At 47.2% G+C, this 18,038-nt stretch overlaps 1 protein-coding gene across 1 annotated transcript; it reads left to right on the top strand.

Moving 5' to 3' along the window:
• Positions 1-2,149: 2,149 nt before the first annotated feature.
• CD2 (CD2 molecule) lies at positions 2,150-16,859 on the top strand. Its single transcript, XM_009890088.1, has 5 exons — positions 2,150-2,210; positions 5,100-5,396; positions 8,271-8,513; positions 14,580-14,699; positions 16,651-16,859. The coding sequence occupies exons 1-5, from the start codon at positions 2,150-2,152 to the stop codon at positions 16,857-16,859; spliced, it is 930 nt and encodes a 309-aa protein (XP_009888390.1).
• Positions 16,860-18,038: the final 1,179 nt, after the last annotated feature.

Here is an 18,038-nt window from a genome sequence, read left to right as displayed (position 1 = left end):
ATCACTTCTGTGTTGCACAGTGGGCAGGGGACATCAGCTGTTGAGCCCTCACCATCTCTCTTGAGTGCCTCTTCTCTGCTCACAGCCAGCTTATTTCTGAACAGAACTTTTATATCCTTTAGGAGTGGTTTCTTGCCTCTGTCTACCTGTTGCTCTAACAGGAAAAAGGATGCCATGTTTGATGTGCTATAAATGGTCTGCTGAAGCATAGGAACTTCCAGTCTGAGTCATTTCAGCTGTGATTCTATAGGAGCATGGGCATTCGGGCATAACAAACTTGATTAACTGGAAGTAGTGGCATTTGTTATGAATACAGGGCATCCTTTTAAGCCTTGTTCTGCTGCTGTGGAGCTTTACCTCTCTGTCTCGGCTTCACACATACACACACACACACATGCATCTTTCAGTTTGTATTTCATTTGTACCAAACCCAGTTTCTGCCCGCGGCTCTGCAGCAGGCAGTACCCGTCAAGCAGGACGGCACTGTGCAGGCTCTGTGTGTACGAAGAGCAGAAGGATGGTCTGTGCCCCAGTGTGTTTGCAATCTGAGTGTGCCCACAAACAGACAAAGTGCGGGGGTATGCTGGAAGCAGGCGGTGGCTTGGCGGTAATGTTGCTTGAGGAAGAAGGGGGACAAAGTTGAGCAGAGTGCGGGCAGTGATTTCATTATGTCCAGGGGTCTCTCTCCGCTCTGCTTTATGGACCTAGCAAAAAAAAAAAAAGAGGGGGGGGGGGGAAAAAAAGCCCTGTAGGCGCTTGAGCTGGAAGCAGATGTGTCCAGGTGTGCAGACCTTGCATGTCCCTGTGGCGTGGCCGGGGAGAGAGGTCCTCACAGGCCCCTGGTACAATCTGCTTGGCTGGGGAGATGCCTGGGCATGGCAGCCTCTGCCCTCAGCTGTTTTTTCTCCAGAGAGGGTAGAGATCAGGCACAAAAATGTCATCTTGTTGCTGTTTCTTCCTCTCTCCTTTTGCGTGTGCCTCCCTTGTGCGTTCTTTGTAAAGAAACAATAACAAAAAGACGGAAGAAAAGCTAGGTTTTCCCGCCATGTGCAGAGGCAGCAATACCGTGACCTTTCTCCTTTTGTGCTAGAAGGGGTAGTTTTTACCAGTTAGAAGATGACAAAGCCAGAAAAGGGGAGGTATCCCGTAAAACCTTCCTATAACTTCAAGGAAGATGAATGACAGGAATGAACGAGAAGGATTTATCTAATATTGTACCACAGCTGTGCTACAGCTTTTCTTCTGTCTTCTTTCTTGGTCTACATCTGCAATAAAAAGTTGGAAGGCTTCAGTGGCCACTGTAGCAGGGGGATTGTGCTGGGGATGGTGATTCAAAATCCTCACCACCCCATCTGTTTCATACTGGAATCGGGAATAAAGATTTTGTTAGCTTCTCACATGTGTTTGGACCTAACTCCTGTGCCCCCTCCCAGCTTCTTTCCTCACCATCTTTCCCACGGCAGCCGTCTTCAGGGCTAGTTTCTGGTTAGACCCCAAAGCAGTGTTTTCATCCCCTTCCACACTCATCCCTCTTTTGCAGCTTGCTCAAAGAGCCAGCTCTGCTTGCAGGACACCTTCACCTGGCATTGGCCAGCCCCTCATAGATCAGATGTTGATGTGAAGCTGATCCTGATGGTTTCCAAGGGAAGTGTGTCTCCTTTCTACATGTTGTCCAACAGCCATCAGCTACCTGCTCTCCGCTGCGGGTCATGGACTTGCTGTCCCCTCGCTGCTGCTGAGGCTATGGAGGAGCAGAAGCATTCCCACCACACCCCTTCCATCCCCAAACCCACATCTGTCCCACTAGGATAGTGGCATGTGGATGCTGTATTTGAACTCTTTGGGTGAACTTTGAAGAGGAGGTGGGGAGGTGGACCTCAGGGATATTCCTGCAATTTAGTGTGCACTTTCCTTGTCACTGCAAGTTGTCCCCATCCTGATAAAACATCTTGTCAAGAGGGACTTCTGCCCGTGTTTTTTCTGCCTGTGCTAGAAACGAGAAGTGGTGGGGTGAGAGCTGGGAGGAGGGGAGGAGGGCACAAGGGCTGTATCGACACGTCCCACGACCGCTCGCTCACAGTAGAAAATCCTTTCACCTGCCAGGAGCTATCATTAGACAAGGAGACACTGGACTTTTTTTGACTCGAAAATGAACTTTAGGAGGATTTTCCTAGTCAAGTGCATGCTGCTTTTATTTCCCTGTGTAAAATGTGAGTTTTTCTTACCGTTTCTTGCTTTTTTGGGCTAGCGTTGTTAAAATTGCATTTTAGACCATTTACAACTTGGTGGGATGTTACTGATAAGAATCCAGTTCCACTTTCCCAATGAGTGAAGACCTTTGGGCTATCGCTGCTATTATTAGATTTAATTTTCAGTTGGGGGGAGGGCAGGACCCGAGTTTCCTATTCCAGTTATAATAATAAGCTGTAAACAGTTTTGGGTTTAAGTTAACGAGCCTTAATTTGACACATGTATAATGCAAAATGTCAGCATGCAGCTTTCTCTCTGCCCTGGAGGTAGCTTGTACTACATTAGAGATCCAGTTCATGGTGCATTATCGCATGTAATTTCCTTTTCTTATCAAAGATGAGCAAATCTTTTGAAAGTGCAAATTATATTCTTACATATATATTAACAGAAAGAGTGATATATCTCAGTGTCTTCAGTGGAGTTGAAGTTTAAGATGTGAAAACAGCAAGCAAATGCATACCTCTAATATTTTGTGTATTATTACTCTCATTATTTTTTAAAATATTAATCTAAAAACTTAATTAAAGTGTTAACTCATAGATTAGAGAAAGGTTATAAGAGATGGAGACAATACAATCATGCATAGATTTTTTTTTTCCTCTGTTCATTCCACTACAGATTTTATGTATGGCAGTTTAATGCTTTTCTTTTCCTCCACAACAAAATTAATAGCTAAATAAGGAATTGGGGTTTTTGTACATGATACATAAAACATCTTCCGCAGCAGAAATGAAGATTATTCCCTTGAACATTTCAAAGGGAAAACTTGTTTCAAAGATTTCCTTACTTCTTTAAAGTTACTATGGGAGCTTTTCCTTTTAACTATTTCTTGTGACTGCAAGTGAGCTCTATGCTGCCAGTTTGGACCTTTCTGCCCCTTGGAATGCTTTTCAGTTTGCATTAAGCAGAAATGCTCTTTCATCAGCTAAACAGATTTTTAGTATTATATGTGTGGGATACTCAGCTTTCCATTAGCAAGACTATGGAAATCAGATAAATATCCAGAGATGTGTGTAGATAGTCTGTCCATAGAGATGCCATTGAATTATCCTGGAAAACTTAGATTTTTATTTTTGTTTTCTTCCACAGAGAAAAAATAGATGTATCTGTTATGCAAAGAAATCCTATTACTAGCTCTAAATATCTGTGCGTGACTGAGCAGAAACAAGTACCAGAATTCAAATATTTGGGTATAATCGGCAGTGTCATCTGTGTGGAGGACAGCGGCTTCTAAGACTGATTGGTTGATAGCTTGATGTGAGAATATTTCATTAGATACGCCAAATACCTTGTAGGAAATGCAATGGTGAAATAACAACCTCTCCTTAGACTGGGGTTGAATTACTGGAAGCACTTTGGTATTAGTTTTCTTGTTGCAGAGACACACTTTTTTTTTTGTTCTTTGATTATGTCTAATATTGTCAGTTTCATGAAATAACAATGGGATTTCAGTTTCCCCTCTGTGATATAGTTTATCAATGTCCTAGATACCAGGAATGAAGGACTGCAATAAAAATATGCATAAACATAGTTTTTCTCTCTGGGCAGAAAAAAGTGCTTAAAATATATAAAATTAGAGCAGAATCAGCTCTATCTGGTGATGTGGAGAGAAATCTCCTCCTGCTGATCGGCTTTATCCTGTAAATTGAAGAGGAACAAACATAAGAAAATGGCAAATGAAATGAGCTGTGGCTCTGAGTGCAGGTTCGGCTATCGGTGAGCTTATCCCACCTGACACTCGTGAGCACTTTTCTACCTCCTCCTGCAAATTGTTCACCTGACACGAGGCTGAGACAGTACCTTACTTGAAGTGACCTCCTGACAAACTTTGCACTCCAAAGTCCCGGTTCACCAGAGATGGGCCTTGCGGAGGCTGTGAAGGAGCCGGGGGGGAGAGGGCACGCTGCCTGGGCACAGCCTAACGAGTACATCATCTCCATGGGTAGTAACAGGACTGATGCTTAGCAGCCTTGCCTTTCCTGAATATCACCCTCAGCAGCCACACAGTAAGTGCTGCCCAGTCCTGGTGGCACCTTTGGGAAGCACCTACTCTTATCTCTTCTGGAGAGGGGACCTGTCATCAAAGGAGACCTGCACAGAGAAAAGATTTTTTTTTTTTTTTTTTGGCCTTTGCTTGTCTCCTGATGTCTCCAGTGCCTGATCAGTTCACAGGATGCGGTTAGTTGTTTGTTTCTCCCTGCCTTACTGGCCCCTTGATGATCCTGTGCTAGTAAAATCAAGTGGGTATATTCCAGCGGGGCAGGGTGCCTGGGGTGGGTGAGGAGGGGGTGCTGCAAGCTGGCAGCACTGGGTCTGCCTCCAGTTCAGTGCCTTACACTCACTCACTGCTTGACATGGGCCACTATTATTGTTATCATCACTGTTATTGCTGAACTGATCCTACTGTCCAGGGCCATGGCTAGTTTGTGTTCTTGCTGTCCACAGCAATGTTTGCAGTGGTGGGCGCTCTGAGTACCAGCCTGTTCCACGTGCAAAACACACCGAAGTGACCTTATTTTCTGGAAGGGTTAAGTTCGTGGGGAGCCGTGAATCTTGGCATCTGAAATCACTCCAAATAAGTCAGCCAGTGTATAAAGCCAGATATTGAAAGCTGGACTCTTATCTTCCTCATGTCTCAAAATTAAATTAGGTGCTGACATTTATCTAATGACCAACCAAGAGGCGCTTTGGAGCAGGGGAAGAAGGTAGTATCAATAATACAGAGAGGCTTAGGCAAGTCAGAGGGGGGTAGCAAGTGACAACCTTTTGGGTCACTGCTGTGGCTGCCGAGCATGACAGCGGGGGCTGCTGGAGACGCGCTGACAGGCTGGTTGTGCTTCCCTTTACAGGCTCCACCACCAACTGGATTTACATGGCCGTGAATAAGACAGCTCTTCTCAGCATCGCTGCTGCTGGAAGCGTATATGATGCAACGTGGCTGAGAGACAGAAATAAGTTGCTTCAGATAAAAGATAACAAGGTTAAGTACTATGCAAAAAAGGAGCAGTGCAGGTGTAAGGTATTCCTAAATGGGACTCTGCAAATACAGCAAGTGGTGAAAGAGGACAGTGGGAAGTACAAGGTGACTGTTTATGAGCCGGATGGAAGATTGAAGGCAGAAGAATATACTATGTTCATCGTTCAGGGTGAGTTTTTGCTCTTCCTATACCATTCTGTCATGGTTTAATGCCAGCCGGGAGTTAGGACCATGCAGCTGCTTGCTTACTCCCCCGCAGTGGGATGGAGGAGAGAATCAGAAGAGTAAAAGTGAGGAAAAACTCATGGGTTGAGATAAGGACAGTTTAATAGGTAGAGCAAAAGCCACGCACACAAGCAAAGCAAGGAATTCATTCACTGCTTCCCATCAGCAGGCAGGTGTTCAGCCATCTCCAGGAGAGCAGGGCTCCATCACATGTAACAGTTACTTGGGAAGACAAATGCCATAACTCTGAACATCGCCCCCCTTCCTTCTCCTTCCCCCAGCTTCATGGGGGGTATGGAATGGTATGGAATATCCCTTTGGTCAGTTGGGGTCAGCTGTCCTGGCTGTGTCTCCTCCCAGCTTCTTGTGCACGCCCAGCGTACTCACTGGCAGGGCAGTGTGAGGAGCAGAAAATGTTTTGGGGGAACTTTGGTGAGACGTACCTCTTTCCTCCCGCCACTGACAGCAGTCTGCCGCTCTTCTCCCTTCTCTTGCTCCTGTTGGTGCCCTCTGCTCCCCTGCTTCTTTCTGGCTCCCCTCTCTGTCAGCCGCCAGGTTTCTACGTGTGGCCGAGCAAGCAGCCATGAGCACGTCCGTGTTGGTGGCAGGGTGAGTGTGGGTGTCCCTACTGCAGCACCGCAGGCGCTGCCGGGACCCCTCGGGCCCTGAGCTGTGGCAGCACCACGCATGCTGGCAGCAGCACCCTGCTTCCAGAAACCTCTTCTCAGAGCGCAGCAACCTATGTGAGGTACACCTGTGGCTGATGCATTGTGCTCTTCTGGCACTTCTGGTGCTATTTTACGGGCAGTGAGTTATGACTTTTGGTGTCTAGCTACTGCTCCAGCAAGGTGAGCACCTTGCGTTGCATCTGCCCACCTCCTGAGGAGAGCTCTGGAGCCCAGGTGGCACTAAGTGCCTGTATTTAGGCAATGCAATCCCACTCCATTTTTGCTCTAACATAAAAAATAGCCAGCGGTCACCTCCTCTGAGATACACAATAGGAGTTGAATGTGCAGGGGGAGAAAAGTCCTGCACTCTATCCTCCCATTAGCATAACACAACAAATACGAAGATTGTGCTGTTCAAAGCACACTTAAGCGTGCGCCTGGCCGTTTCAGCTGCATGGGTTCAAAACGTGAAGGCAGCCTCCATTCCTGTGCTGCATCTTACCCTGACAGATCAGAGCGGTATCATCCCAAAGCTTTTGGGATGAGTAGGGAAGATGGGGATGGCTATTCTGCTCCTTATGGCTGTTGCTACCTCTCCAGAGCTCCAAGCTGTAGGGCAGCATGTGGGCTTTTTTTTCCCCAGCAAGAGGATGATTTTGCTCTGTCCTTCTTCAGCCAGCATGCACGCCTCTGCCAACCTCTTGAGTCTGTGGGCACCAGCTGACACTACAGAAATGATGCCTTGATGGGGCAGCAATGAAAGCTGGAATAGTTTTAGCAGGGTTTCTGCGCAGCGGGAGGCCCCGTGGCTATAACGGACTGCTGAGCCGCGAGGGTGCCTCACTACTTTGGGAATTATTATTGCAAACTGTCTACAGGTTCAGGAAGTCATCGGGGCCTGATGCTGTTTACTCATGCTTTAAGCCACTGAGCTCTCATTGGGCTGTCCTAGGTTCAATTTCAGGTTAAGGTTCCGACCGAGCTACGTGCTGCATCATTCCGTCTACTGTGCAGCAGAGAGGTTGCCTTAACTCTGAGAAGCGGTTTTGCAAGTAAAGTCCTTTAGTAACTCTGGGGTGCTAGAATTATTTGTCAGCCAGATTCTACTTTGTTACTAGGGTTGGACAACCAGTTGTTCCCAAAAATGGTAGTTTAGATGGTACCATCACACAACTCCATCACTGGGACATGGACCATAGTATTTCACACTGGAATGTTCCCCTGAGTGATAGGTTACAGCTTGGAGAAGAGGAGTGGGCTTAACAAGAAGAAGGTGGCTGCAGATGTCACAGCGTGAACCTAGACTGCATTTGCTACGAGCAGCCCTTCAAAGTTCATGATTTCTATAAGTTACACTGCCTTTAACTAGAGGTGGCCCTGGCATGTTTTTGTTTACCTGGTCCGAAAGGTAGAAATTAATTCTTTTCCATCTCACGTCCCCACCAGTTGCCCCTAGTTGAGGAAAGCCCTGCAGGCTTTTCTGGCTTTTTCAGAGCCACCGGTGACAGAGAATCTGGAACCAAAATGCAGCTGGCTGCTTGCAGGGCATAAAGAGAGACAGGCATCAGTTCTCTCTGTCATAACCTCATTGAGAGCTAAGAGGTGTCTGTTTTGTGTTTTCTATTCTGTTTTGATGGGTTTTCACGCTGTGGCTGTCGTGCTAGCTGAGTGCCGTTGATGGTACCTAAAGCGTCACATAAAGCATCATAAGTAGCCGTTTGTCCTGCCTTAGAGGAAATCTCTCCTGATGGGCACAGACAGATCAGAGGCGACTTCATTTGCACCAAAATATTGGGGACAGAGTTGGAGGGGCTGTGGCTCGGAGTCCCTCACATCTGCTCCCCCCCCAATACACTTGCTCTCGCCTACCTGGGCTGGCTGTGAGCCAAGCTGAGCCAGAAAGTAGTCCGGCCATGGGGGTGCAGCTCTGCTTTGCTAGGCCAAATACGTAGGCTAATATACTGCATTTTCTTTATTATTGCCACATTACTTCTGTAGTAGAGGTCTAATTTGCTCTTCGTTCTTCTCTGGTCTCATTAGCTAGTGTTACTCCCTCACTGCTTATTGGGGGCTAGTTCTGTTCTGCTTAATAATGGAGGTTTTCAAAAGGAGAAACCATCTCAGATGTGCCTGTCCCTTTTCTTTTTCAGAGCCTGTCCCTCAGCCAATCCTCAGTGCTGAATGCAGGAATAAAACTGTATCTGTCAAGTGTGAAGTGAAGCAGAAGACTAAAGACGAAACATTTACAATAGAACTGACTCAAGATAAAATTAAAAAAATCCAAAAGAATGCAACGAAGTTGGAAATGCACATGCGGAATTCTGGGACGTTCCGATGTGTTGTTAAGAACCAAGTCAGTGAAAAAATGGCTGAAAAAGTAATTAAGTGCTCAGGTAAAAAAAAAAAAATCTATTTTTGCTAGAATCTGCTAGGGGGGATGCACAATGCCTGACGCAGTTGCGTGTATCTGTAGGACTGGTCCAGGTGCCAGAAGCATCGATTGTTCCTGGCACCCGGTCTTGCGCGTCTACCACCGCTGCAGTTATTGGGAGCTGACACTACCATGGTAGCCAGCATGTGAGTCATGCTTTCTGCTTGGTCCTCCCCAGCCTTGTCACATCTCCACCCTGCCCACCCTGCTGCTGCTTGCCCCACTGCTACCCTTATGGCATCCCTGTGCTTACAGCAGAGAGGCCAAACTGGGGGCAGTGAGATGCGAGGTGGGCCATGCTCTTCCTCTTCTCTTGTGGCTGGAGGTGTTTTCCCCCATGCTCAGTGGGTCCTAGGGGTCTCTGGAAGAGGGGGAGAGATTTTTCTGGATTCAAGAGCCATGTGGGTGGCAGGGAGGAGCGTGGGGTGCAATGAGATGTTGCTTCCAGTGGGGGTGAAGTCTCCTGGGGAAAACTGCAGGCTTCCAGGGAGATCAGGCTAGCTGAGGGGTGAAATGAATGAGAGAGATGTTCTTGCTCATTTTCTCCCTCCCCTCCATCGCTGCTGACTCTTCCAAAAGATGCCAGAGGTATCCTGACAGACTTTTTGGTGTCAGCATCCTGATAGACTCAAGTGGTGTCAACTATCACTAGTGGTAGACCAATGAAGTAAAGGAGAAAGCAGGGAGGTGGGCCTGAAAGTGTTTTAATCACACACAGCAGTCTGCAAAAGACAGAAAGCCTTTCCACCTCATTTTTATCCTTCTTTATTCTTTTAAAACTAATGGAACAGTTGACTTTGGTCAACCAGTCCAAAGCCAAAGAGTTAACTTCAGTAACACAGTATGAAACTACCTAAGCTACCATGACATAAATGAATAGCTTATTTTTTGGAAAATATGGCTTGGAATCTTCTCCTATGTATATGAAGCCATGGTATTGATTTCAGGGGATTTGCTCTTGATTTACATTCTCATGGTGGGGAAATCGGTTGCACATTATTTTTCTCCTCTCCATGATCATGCCTATGAAGGTGGTGGTTGCCAGCTACCTGTGGCTGTGGATGGGTGCCCTCACAAGGCGAAAAATAAGCTGCTTGTACTCTCTAGCTTGGCCTAGAAATCAAGAGGGAGGTTATTCAGAATTCAACTGAGGTTTGGGGTTGCATGGCTCAAATGTACCATGGGTTTTCTTACTCACTTGAAGTGTCATCTTTCTAAATTGCAGATGCATCAAAAAAACTGAAGGAATTGCATTTTAAATGGGCAGAGTCATGCTGAAAATGGTTAGATAAGCAAAAGAACTCATCGCTTTCCCCATAAAAGTTTTGAAAGCTAAGGCAAAAACAAGGGACAGATCATATTGGTATGATGTTGGATGTGGTGTTCAGTTCAAAGTTCAGATTTCCAGTGCAGTACTGGGGAAAAGTCCTTGAATTTTCTGGGGTTGGGTTTATCCCACCTAACTGCGAGTACTTTGCTTAAAGCACTTTCTTGCTCTAGACTCCCACTAGAGCCAGTGAAGAGTGGGGGGCTCACAAGAGCTGGCTCAGCATTTCCAATGTCCAGCTATTTCTGCCATAGCGAATTTAGGGAAAGTCCAAGTTAAAAGGCCAGCCTATGGTGTGAGAAGGAAGAGAGCAAGCCTTAAGGTATAGACACCTTCCAGATCTAAGGTCTGCTGAGGCTGACTGAAGGGGAAATTGCTGAGGGATGGGGTGGCCTCTGCTCGCCTGTGCAGCCCTTGCCTCCTGAAGGATCCCCCTGCTGCCTAAAATAGCCAAAAAAAGGTTGGTTTCTGCTGCGTGAGCTGCCTGACTTGCTGGACTACACAGTCCTGTGGGTGCTAGCACTGGGAAGAAGCTGGGGTGTGGGGGAGTGGGATGTGACATGGACTTTGGAGTCAGGTATGAAAACACGCTGCTGGATTAGGTCTATTTAAGGCAGGGCAAACTAGCCCAAACACGTTGTCTTAATGAGGAAGTGCTGGCTGAAGCTGGCCATCCCAGGGCACAAGCTGGGCAAGCACGGGCCTGCCTGCATTGCTGGTATAGGGAGACATTAGCCATCAGCTAGATGCTTTGGTTTCACTTCTTCTCACCCTTGAGAAATGCTCTTCTTTGACAGGGTGAGTTGGATGTGAGAGTTTGTTTTTTCTCAAATCATTAGCAGAGAAATAAAAGGTTCGCCACGCTGATCTCTAAGGTACAAATAGAGCATTTAGAATCCATTCTGTGATTCTGTGATTTCTGAGACGCCCAAAAAAATGCTAAAACCATGTAGTGCTACCCTTCCCACTCAAACTAAAAATGCCTCAAACCTTTCTGTGTGGTAGCAGGACTCTGCCAGCTCCATAGTAGATGAAAAATCCCTCAGCTTGCAGTGAAACCTCCTTCCAACCCTGCTGCCCTCCATGAACATCTGGTCTTGCATTCGAGGCGTATCACCTTGAATTTTGACCTTTAGTAAGCAAGGTATGCTTCGGATGGGCTTCAGCTCAGCTAACTTTTCATGTAAGTGTAACTATGCGTGAATCTGACTGGTCTCACCTTAGAGTCAGCTGGGAGAAACAGGCACAGAAAGGGCAAAATACACCTCGGTATAACACCGGCAGCTAAAACAGGTGAGAAGAACCACATCACTCGTCTTTTTTTCCACTGGGACAGCCCAGGCTCATAGTGGCCTTTATACTGTAGACATCTCAGCTTTGGTGTCATCATTCTTTCTCTCCATGTTCGTGCCCAGCGAATGTTAAGGGTGGTACCAGTGGTGTTGTCCCCTTTGGAGCTTTGTCCCCCAGGAAGCCAAGGATTGTGCGCTTCTGCTGGGTTTAGCTCCATGGATGAGCCTGTGCTTAAGCGTGAACGCTGAATGCCAGGAAGACAGACCATGCAGGAGGTGACGAAGGCAGGCCAGCATCCAGCAAACCTTATCTGGCAAAAATAAGGAACATTTATATAAATTTTTGCTCCCCAGGCAAATTGAACTCTCATTTTGAGACACTGGGATATTTCGTTATGTTATTTTCATTTTCACTATTTTAAAAATTTGCATACAGCCAAAAATTGAAGAGGAAGTATCAAAATACTATGAAGCAAGCTAGTTTCAATGTTTCCAGCTCAGTAGGAAGTACTTAAAAAGTTTATTTTTGTTAGATGCTGAGCACTGCCTGGATGCTCATGGTCCTCAAAAGGGTCCATTGCTAGCAGGAACAGGACATTTGTGGTAATTTAAATAAGATGAGCTGGCACACATGAATGCTCTGGTTTCAATTTTCTGCAGAACTTGAATACATCAGGGAGAAATCAAAATGCTGGGGGAGGGGAAAATCAGTCCATCCCAGCACGATGCCAAATACCCATAACAGATGCCCAGAACCTGGAGAAGGGTGGCAGGTCAACAGGAGAGCACCTGGGGTGCAGCATAAAGGAATTCCATGCCACTCCAGCCACTAAGTCAGCTTCATCAGGGGCTCAACTTAAATGCCTCTACACAAATGAATGTAGCATGGGGAATAAACAAGAGGAGTTAGAGACATGTGTACGCCTGCAGGACTATGGTCTTACTGGCATCACAGAGACATGGTGGGATGGCTCCCATGACTGGAGTGTTGGAATGGAAGGATACAGGATATTCAGGAAGGACAGGCAGTGGAGATGAGGAGCGGGTGTCACCCTCTATCTTAAGGACCAGCTGAAGTGCACAGACCTCCGCCTGAGGGTGGATGAGGAGCTGACCAACAGCTTATGGGTCAAGATCAAAGGGAGGGCAGGGACAGGTGACATTATAGGGGGGGGTCTGCTACAGGCCACCCAACCAGGAAGACCAAGAGGATGAGGCCCTTGACAGACAGACAGGAGCAGCCTCGCATTAACAAGCCCTGGTCCTCAAGGGGGACGTAAAGCACATTGATACCTGTTGGAGGGACAACACAGCAGGGCATAAGCAATCCAGGAGGTTCCTGGAAGGCATCGATGATAAATTCCTTCTCTAAGTGATAGAAAAGCCAGCAAGGAGAGGTGCCATGCTGGACCTTGTTCTCACCAACAAGGAAGGGCTGGTGGGGAACATGAAACTCAAGGGCAGCCTTGGCTGCAGTGACCATGTGATGGTGGAGTTCAAGATCCTTAGGGCAGCGAGGAGGGTGCATAACAAGCTCATGACCCTGGCCTTCAGGAGAGCAGACTTTGGCCTCTTCAGGGATCTGCTTGGTAGAGTACCATGGGACAAAGCCCTGGAGGTAGGAGAGGCCCAAGAAAGCTGGTTAATCTTCCAGGATCACCTCCTCCAAGCTCAGGAGCGATGCATTCCAACAAAGAGGAAGTTGGGCAAAACCACCAGGAGGCCTGCATGGATGAACAAGGAGCTCCTGGAGAAACTGAAACACAAAAAGGAAGCCTGCAGAAGGTGGAAGCATGGATGGGTAGCCTGGGAGGAATACAGAGAAATTGTCCAAGCAGCCAGTGATTGGGTTAGGAAAGCTAAAGCCCAGATAGAGTTAAATCTGTCCAGGGAAGTCAAGGGCAACAGGAAAAGCATTGATAGGTATGTCTGTGACGAAAGGAAGACCAGGGAAAATGTGGGCCCTCTCCAAAGGAAATGGGAGACCTGGTTACCCAGGACCTGGACAAGGCTGAGATATACAGCAATGTTTTTGCCTCCATCATCACTGGCAAGGGCTCTAGCCACACTGTCTATGTTGCAGAAGGCAAAGGCAGGGATTGGGAGAATGAGGAATGCCCACTGTAGGAGAAGATCAGGTTCAAGACCATCTAAGGAACCTGAAGGTTCACAAGTCCCTGGGACTTGATGAGATGCATCCCTGGGTCCTGAGGGAACCGGCCAATTAAGTTTCTAAGCCACTATCCCTCATATTTGGGAAGTTGTGGCAGTGCAGATGAAGTTCCCGCTGACTGGAAAAGGAGAAACATAACCCCCATTTTTAAAAAGGGAAAAAAGGAAGACCTGGGGAACTGCAGGCCAGTCGGTTTCGCCTCTGTGCCCGGCAAGATCATGGAGCAGATCCTCCTGGAAACTCTGCTAAGGCACATGGAAGATAAGGAGGTGATAGGTGACAGCCAACATGGCTTCACTAGGGGCCAATCCTGCCTGGCAAACTTGGTGGCCTTCTATGACAGGGTTACAACATTGCTAAATAAGGGAAGAGCAACTGGCATCATCTACATGGACTTCTGCAAAGCATTTGACACTGTCCAGTGCAACATCCTTGTCTCTAAATTGGAGACACATGGATTTGATGGATGGACTGCCCGGTGGATAAGGAATTGGCTGGATGGCCACTCTCAAAGAGTTGTGGTCAACAGCTCAATGTCCAAGTGGCGACCATCTCTGGGGCCCTCAACATAAGAAGGACATGGACCTGTTGTAGCAAGGCCAGAGGAGGGCCACAAAGATGATCAGAGGGCTGGAGCACCTCTCCTGTGAAGACAGGCTGAGAGAGTTGTGGTTGTTCAGTCTGCAGAAGAAAAGCTTCTGTGGAAACTTTATAGCAGTTTTCCAGTACCTAAAGGGGGCCTACAGGAAAGATGGGGAGGCTCACTTCATCAGGGAGTGTAGTGATAGGATGAGGGGTAATGGTTTTAAACTGATAGAGGGCAGATTTAGGTTAGGTATTAAGAAGAAATTCTTTACTGTTAGGGATGTGAGAGACTGGTGCAGGTTGCCCAGAGAAGTTGTGGATGCCCCATCCCTGGGGGTTTTCAAGACCAGGTTGGATGGGTCTTTGAGCAACCTGGTCTAGTTGAAGGTGTCCCTGCCTGTGGCAGGGGGGTTGGAACTAGATGATCTTTATGGTCCCTTCCAACTCAAACCATTCTGAGTCTCTATGATTCTATCAAAATTCTCTACAATGAGGACCAACAACTTTCTGCTGTGTGCAGAGAAAAGGCGAAACGTGGGCTTTCTCACTGTGGCTGCCTTTACAGTCAATGGAAGAAAATACAGAATTCTACGCAGACATTGTGCAAATGATTTTGTTTCCTGTAACATCCTCTTTCATTCCCTTAACTAGGCCAGCTGGACCTTTATCTTGTCTTAAGCATAGCAGGAGGTGCAATCTTCTTGGTCATCTTCGTGATTTTGCTTATTTATTGTATCAGGAAGAAGAAAGCAGAAAGGCTTGAAGATGATGGTAAGTGTTTAGGGGACTTTATATTGCTGTCCAGCTAACTAAAATCTTAGAGCTTCTTGCTGAGAGCAGCCCTGTAGGCAGGAGCATTCTCTCTGCCTTGGCATGAGCAGTAACCTTGTTTTGGCATATGGTGTATCTTGGGACACTGGCTGGCATTGCCAGTCTTGGTTTCTGATACATGCTTTGAACAAAAGACTTCTTGTTCTCAAGCCCTTTTGTTTATTCGTGGGGAAGAATTGCTCCTCTAAAGCTCGGCCAAGGCCACCAGTCATGAGCATCTATGAGGCTAAAATATACAATTAGATATCCCATCAGCAGATTTTTTTCATGAAATTTATATGGTGTAAAATTAGGATCTTTGAAATCCTTAGTCGCATTTGGAAACATTGTAGATAGTGCGAAGGGGCAAGAAGGGCTCAGCTTTTCTGTAAATTTCCTCAGGAATCTCACAGAACTTGTCCTCTCTACAAAGCAATAGTCTTGGAGGCCTATCAACATTGGAGGTCCAACCTGGGGCACTTTAAAGACTTGAGGTTTTCAGAGTGGGCCAAAATTGTGTTGTCCAAAATTCATGCCTCTGTAGGACCATAGGAAATACTCTGCCAGAGTCTTCTCTGAGAGTTGGCTCTCAGTCTTGACTGAGAGGTCACTTCGAATTACAACCTGGGCATCGCTGCTGGTTTGGGTGGGTAGAGGATATGGAGCTCCCATTCCAGAAGAGTTGCCTGGTCCACCTGGAAGGGGAGGCTAAAGCAGGAGGGAGGTCACCCTGGCAGGGCTTGTTTACAGGCTTGTTTCGGAGTCCGACCCCCACACACTGTGTCAGGCTTCCTGTGTGGTCTCAAATAACAGCTAGTCTCTGTGTGAGTCAGTTCTCGAGTTAGAAAATGGGACTAAAAACTTCTTTGTACACCACAACAGTCTGTCAAAATAAGGAGGGCGATGCCTGAAGGAAGCCTCAGCTGATACCTCAAAGGTACTTTTGGTCAGGCTGACAAGGGTGAGCATGACCAGTCCCATAGCTGAGGGGAGCACAATCTCACTGCACCAGAGCGTGGGTAACTCACCATGGCCCTCCTGCTTCCTCTGAAGTTACAACCGTGAACCTTTCCCCGTTTGCTGGGGGAGCTCACCACAGTGCAACCACAGGATGTCATCTCAGAAGGCTTGCCATAGCTTGTGAGCGTAATGCTGGTGTGAGCATAGCCATGAGTGCTATTTACATTATGGCTGTTCTTATTTGAGTGGGATACATTACTCCCTCAACGGTACAGTGATAGCACATCCACAATTCTTGTGTCTGGATTCAGCAAGAATTAAGAAAAAGAGAAATCTGGGAAAATGACAACTAATATAAGAGGGTGACTAGCCTCTTTGAAACAGTTTGGTGTGTGCTTAAGGCCATTTCAGTGTCCCAAGAAGTAAATCCCTCAGTCCCTGAGCTAAGCTGACTGACATATCAAAAATGATGAGTCGATGATCAAAAGTCAGCTGGGACAAATTTACTTCTATGTGTGGGGAAATAATTGCTTCCAGGTGCCTGGAGATCCCAGCATGGATAGTTGCAGGCCAGAGTGCTTTGATACTGCTTCCTTGGGTTACCTCTCACTTTCCCTTCAGTGACCTGTTTCCAAAAGAGCAGCTCAGGCTGGGGATGTCCATTGGTGACCGCTGGGGCCTCCCCAGCAAAGTCGGTTCCCCCAGCACAGAGAGGGCAGAGCTGCCCCAAACACCCCCAGCTACCTTGACCTCAGCCAGGCAGCCAAAAATCTTTTGGGGTTGCCTGGGATGTGCAGGTGGAGGTGATTTTGCTTCTTCACTAGAGTAGCAGGAACACCTGAGGGTGACAGTGGCCTTCCAAGTAAGACCAATATTTGGCCAAGCACTTTCCACTGGCTGTACAACTTCTGCTTAGCGTGTGCCTGATTATGGGATCCTTCTGTCATTGCAGATGAGGAGCGAATGATGCGGGCTCGCCAGGTGGACAGTGAAATGGTGGTGCGGGAGCTCCCTCAGACGCAGTGCAATCCCACCCCGAAGCAGCTGCGAGTGCAGCAGCGGCCGCTGCCGCAGCCCCAGATGCAGCAGCAAGCACTGCCCCCGCGGCCCAAGCCCCGCACTCAGCAGCGGACTCCAAACCACCCGAGAGAAAAACCTTGAACGTCTGCCCTGGGAGGGACAGTGGTCTCTCTGCTCCACCATTCACTGGGGAAAGAAAGTTTCCGATAGTCAGGAACCCCTCCCGCCCAGCCTTGCATAATGCTCAGCTATAAAACGGCAGCTTTCGTTGCAAGAAATTAGAGCATCAAATGGAGATGAAGAGACCCAGTGGAGGAGATTCAAGGTGATGGGCATTCATCCCTGTGGCCGTTTTTCTTCAAGTGTCTTCATGTTAGGGTGTGGAGCATTGAGCCTTGAAACCTGTGTCTTTCTGCGGTTCACTTGTTTTTACCACACCTTGTCTTCGTGCTTTTTGGATGGATTATATCAAGAAGAAGCTAAAGCTCTAGTGGGACAACATGGGCCTAAGGATCTTACAAGGTTTTGTCATGTATCTTTCCTTTCTCCTGCCACACATTAGGACAGCCCTCTGGCTTCGGCATCAAATGCATGACCTCCTGGATCAAAAAGTAGTTGTATGTAATTAAATGCTTGTCTGAAGTTGAAAGAATTGGTGTCATCTAATGCAGAGAAGAAAATACTGAAAGGAGATGTGAGAGCCTTGAAGCATTTATGTGGGAAAAAATGCAAGTGGGAAAGGAATAAACTTTTCACTTTCTCTAACATGTTTAGAACAAGAAACCACGGGCTTAAATTGCAGCAAGGGAGAATTAGGTCAGGAGTTTTAAATTTTTTTTTTTTTTCAAATGAAGCACTGAAATAGATTTCTGGGAGAGGATCTCCAGCACTGGGGCTTCAAAGGGCAGATGGGGCAACCATCTGTGAGGCATCCTTGTCCTCCTGAGGGCCAGGGGAACGTGCTACACAGCCTCTCCGATGACTGTTTCAGCTCAGTTTTCCATGAATCCTTGCTGGCAAATAAAATGAAAATTTATGCTCAGCATAGGTCTGTTCGGCTATCCAGACATATTTATTTTTTTTTGTCATAGAAGAGGTCTGGTATCCATTGGCTCATGAAACAAGTATCACAAACTGCCAAGCAGTCTGATTACTAGTGGCATTGTCTGAATTGTTGTGGCTTTCCATCGTAGGGCCTCCTGCTAATGGTGAGGGATCGTGTCCCTTGATTTTGCTGGTAACCTCCTCTGTAACCAGGTGATGATAGAGAACTGCTGAGAGTTCTCCCTCCCAAAGGGAGAGGTTGGACTGCAGTAGCTG

Source organism: Charadrius vociferus, unplaced genomic scaffold, assembly GCF_000708025.1.
Source record: "Charadrius vociferus isolate BGI_N301 unplaced genomic scaffold, ASM70802v2 scaffold287, whole genome shotgun sequence".
NCBI classification, from domain to species: domain Eukaryota; kingdom Metazoa; phylum Chordata; class Aves; order Charadriiformes; family Charadriidae; genus Charadrius; species Charadrius vociferus.
This window is presented reverse-complemented; position numbering and strand designations above follow the sequence as displayed.